The sequence below is a fragment of the Populus alba genome, chromosome 12, assembly GCF_005239225.2.
Source record: "Populus alba chromosome 12, ASM523922v2, whole genome shotgun sequence".
In the NCBI taxonomy this organism is placed as follows: domain Eukaryota; kingdom Viridiplantae; phylum Streptophyta; class Magnoliopsida; order Malpighiales; family Salicaceae; genus Populus; species Populus alba.
The window spans coordinates 6885762-6890372 of NC_133295.1; the positions used below are offsets into that span (position 1 = coordinate 6885762).

At 34.4% G+C, this 4611-nt stretch overlaps 1 protein-coding gene across 1 annotated transcript; it reads right to left on the reverse strand.

Annotated features, from left to right (window-relative positions):
* Positions 1 to 464: 464 nt before the first annotated feature.
* LOC118049054 (putative glucose-6-phosphate 1-epimerase) lies at positions 465 to 4382 on the reverse strand. The gene is made up of 8 exons (XM_035058912.2): positions 4100 to 4382; positions 3400 to 3474; positions 2633 to 2689; positions 2395 to 2549; positions 2114 to 2254; positions 1594 to 1696; positions 1416 to 1515; positions 465 to 884 (listed from the first exon to the last, which is right to left on the reverse strand). Exons 1-8 carry the CDS (start codon positions 4199 to 4201, stop codon positions 670 to 672), a joined length of 948 nt encoding a protein of 315 aa, XP_034914803.1. The 5' UTR covers positions 4202 to 4382; the 3' UTR covers positions 465 to 669.
* Between the last annotated feature and the right edge of the window lie 229 nt (positions 4383 to 4611).

Here is a 4611-nt window from a genome sequence, read left to right on the forward strand (position 1 = left end):
TCCATAGGGAATATTATGTCAATCACCTTCACTATATTCAATATGAAGGCTAGTATTCACTATACACGATTGAAAATAATGGAAAAAGTACTATGTGAAGTAATATTTAAAACCAATGTCCATTGAGTTTCATCATGTTTAATTTTTTATAAAACTTTATAATATATAAATTGTAAAATACAAAATTATAGTACTATTATATTATAAATTGTATTATTACAATAATCTTTGGAGTAATACCAATCAATGATTAAAAAAAAAAGATTTATTGATGCAAGCATGCTTGCAAATCCTATAGAATCTCCACCTCAAGAGAAGAATTACCTATGCAAAGAAGACATGAGATCCCAATAGCTCGATATTAGTTTCCTCCACCCCTCTTTTAAAAAAAGACTAGGAATTTGAATCTCTCCTTCGTAACAGGGTAAAAAGAGACTTGAAATTAATCCAAATTTCCATGCAAATAAGAAATAAAAAGGGAAGGACCATCTCATTTCAATGATGTATGGAAATTTCTACACAACGTCTTCTCAAGCACAGCACAGCTTACTTGATCCATCAACATAAAAGCAAGTGAATTCCAGTCCTCAAAAGGCACCAACTACACATTAAGAGTACCGTGTTTAAACTTTCAACCAAAGAAGCTGTACAGAATATGTATAAATCTTTTTAGCTGCTCTGAAGAACTTTCTGTGGATCAAGCTGCCCGCTACAATAGCTGGAAGGAACAGCAGAAAGTTCCAGTCTTCCTTTCCACTCCTCGCCAGGTTTTAGCGTGATGGGTTTTTCAACCACAGCAGCCTCCACACAGAGCATATGCTTGTACTCATCATCTCCAAAATCAGCCATAGTCTTTGCCTTCTTGTCCCATGGATTCCATACCACTAAATGCAAGAAAAAGAAATTAAGCTAACATGCCAGAGTAGAAACAACTCTTAACTGCTACGTTGGAGTAAGGAGAGGGCCCCTCATAAGACGGAGCATGAGTCTAGAGAGAATACCGCCCTCTTTAGAGGTGCACTTAAGATCTGTAACTTAACTTTTAAACTTGGACATTAGAATTTAGGATATAAAATTATGAATAGACATGGATTAGAAATATGCATGGTCAATTATTTTCCCATTTGTAAGGTAAATAGGTTCTGAATGAATTTGATACACACAGCAATGGTCAAAAAACTGACTGTAGGAAGAAGCTAACCAAGGAATAAATTGAAAAGGACATTGTAACAGCATTATGGAAAACTAAAAACATGTTAAGAAGTCAATCAAGATAAATAAACATGAGGATTTTGTATCTATGTTTTAAGAACTCCATTGGCTGTGCTACTTTATTCACACCCAGGGAAAAAAAAGATCCTTGCTCTTTCGAAGATCCCCAAATTTAACAAAGTTAACAAGAATGTCAAGTTTACCAGCATCTGGAAGTCCATCTTTGCGTAATACAAAGGTTCTCTTCTTTTCGTGATCCAGAATAGCAATCTTAGTAGGAGTGCTAAGGTATATTTTGTCAACCTATATATTTGTAAATGCACAAGTTAAAACATTGCAATCAGAACACAAGCATAAGGGAAATGTGTATCCTTAACCTACTTCTGATTCAAATGTTAGGGCATCCCCTTGTTCAGTAAATCGTTCCTTGTTCTGCAAGTTGTCAAGATAATCTAGTGTCTCTAAACATTCAACCCGCACTTCACTGAAAACAAGCAAATAAGAATTAGAAGGGGTTCTAACTAACAGAATACTAAAAAAATATGCACAAAAATATCCTTCTAGAGCATGCTAGAAGACAGACTCCTGAAAAATATACCACAACAAAAATTTTCTTATGGCTACAAAAACACATTGCAAGCAACAGAATGTTATAGCAGATTCCATGACATGTTATTGTCAAAGACATGATCACACTTTCAGATCAAGAATCTAAATGGTAAATAAAGGAATAAATTTTTAAAAAATATGCAAGCAACAAATACATCATAGAAGACAGATACTGTGATAATGCAGAAAATTGCAACTTCTACTTTGAGAGATTAAAGCTATCTGCAAATGTGTATAGAAATACAATGCAATTTTAGTAATATCAGGAAGGATACAGCAAGTTAATTAATACCTGATGTCTGAGACAGAGAAATAAGTGTGATACGCAAATGTGAATGTGAATGGCTTTCCATCAGCATTGGTATTCCTAATGCGAGATGTCAGCATCAGATCTCCCCCGGTTCCCAAAGCTACCCTCAAACGGAACTCATAACTAACAGCAAAGAGAAAGATGATCTAATAAATAACTTTGTCTATCCCATTGGGAATGAGGAGTGGGGAAAGGATAATAAAGATTCTAGAACCTATGTTGCTAAATAAAGATCGAAGGGATAAAAGATTAAATGACTTCACCTGTGAGGCCACTTCTGCATATCCTCTTCAGACGGCTTAAGGATCAAATCAATAAAGGATTTAGAATTTGTGGGAAATGGAGGTGGGTCGGTGTCAATGCTCCAAAACCTATTCCTGGCAAATCCATGCTGCTCAAGGGAACCATGATTTCCAAACTGTGAATTCAGAGCAAGCTTTCTCAGCAAAGATGAAGCCAGTTGAAAAAATGAAAAAGAAAAGTTGCAGAGTAAGTAAATACTTGAGGAAAGCATATTGGAATGCCTCCACGAATTGCCTTTGGAGGTTTGAATATTGCCTGCACAAGACATTAATTATTGTCAGTTTGACTTTTTCATATGGTATTTGGGAGGGGAGGACCGAGATCAAAGTATTACATGAAATATCTCACAGGTCAATTAACCTTTCTCATATCATCCAAGCACAGTGGTGACTAAGAACATGAAAATATAGTGATAACAGCATAAGAAATACAAAAATCCAGAGCAGCAAAATATGGCAAGATATCCAATGTATGAAAAGTAGATTTAACTCACTCTAAACAATATCGTTCACTAAAGTACAAAGGAGAACCAAAGCCTGTGACTGAATTTCTAATGATTTCTTAGCAATCAGAGGTTTATTTTCTAGCAAAACAATAAAGCTCAACACAGCCTGGTGAATGTGAAAGATGTAATTAAATACTCTTATCATTTTGTGAAACGATTTAAATGTCCCTATTCTACGTTTTCTTTGAGCATATTTTTGGAAGTGATAGTTTGAGTAGAGGACACCCCCATAGTGCAAGAGTGCCCACCACTATTCTAGTTTAAGGATGGAAACAATGTACTTTTTTATTTCTCAACCACTCTTTACATCTAATTAATGGTTTGTAACAAATATTACAGAAAAGAAATATTAAAAACTTTTGCTTCAGGATTAATAATGGGAAACAATTTCATGAAATCCCAGAATGAAACATGCAGAACAATGAAGGGAGGGAGAAAGTAATTATAATATTGCATGCACCTTACTGCTGACAAAAAGCAACTCCTCCCCGTGGTCATTCTTCCAGGATGTCACGTGAGCCCCATACAAATACACCTGCAGAAACAAGAAACATATCATCATTGATTTAAACAGAAAACAAAACTTGAATGCTTGTTTTTCTAGACCAAAACTGAACGATAAAACAATGATTATGCATGGCTCAACAACATTAAAATTTTCTCCATGATCAAGATATTGTTTTAGATGGAAAGCACCCGATCCAATCTATGATTTTCTCGAATTAAAGAGCATATGCCAAAGATGTCCTAAACACCACAGATCTTAGTTTCATCAAAATTCAAATGGAAACTATCACTTCATAATTTGTACGAAAAATCCAAGTAGGAAATCTTTCAGTCGCTTTACTTGATAAATCATCAAAAACAACTAAACAAGGTAAAAATTAAACAAAGAAACAGTTGCATTAGAAATCCAAGGAGGAAAGTTGATGTGCAAACACAGTTCTAAAAAGTAAGCAAAAACAAGCAACCTAAACTTAATACTTTCTGTTTTAATTTAAGAATTATCCTAAAACCTAATGCATTTCTTATTATAATCCAAAAGATTAATAGAGTCCAATCTTGAATTAAATCTTTCAGCATAATTTTTTTTTCCAACAATTTCAGATCAGATCAAAAAAAATATCATCAAAGGTGGGGGTTTTTATTGTGAATAATACCTCAGCAGTAGAGCCACGTGGATCGCGGAGCACAACCTTATCAAGGCCGTTGATTCCTTTACACAACTCCACCGCTACTCTCTCGCTACCACTCGCCGCCATTTTCACCCTCCCTCTCCCTCTCCTTCTCTCTCGCACTTCTTGTCTTTATTTTTCTTTTTGTTTTTCTTTTTATTTTCTCTTCCTCCTTTCTTGAATTTATTTTTTATTTTTTATACACAAACCCCTCTCTGTCTCTCTGTGTATTTTCCTTTTTTTTTCTTCTTTTTTTTTTTGTGTGCGCTGAGTGGTTTGCTGATTTTATATGATACTGCCAGAGCTGCATTTCTCCTCTCTTTTTTGGCTGAAGTGTCCCTGGAGTTTCAATATACTTATACATTAGTACTTAGTCCTTTGACTCTTTTTGTTCATTCTCTTATTTCCGTTACTCTTTTTAGTTCTTTTATATTTTTTATTTACTTTATCTTTTTAAATGTGACTCTTTTAAAATTAATTTATATAAAATTAGGGTT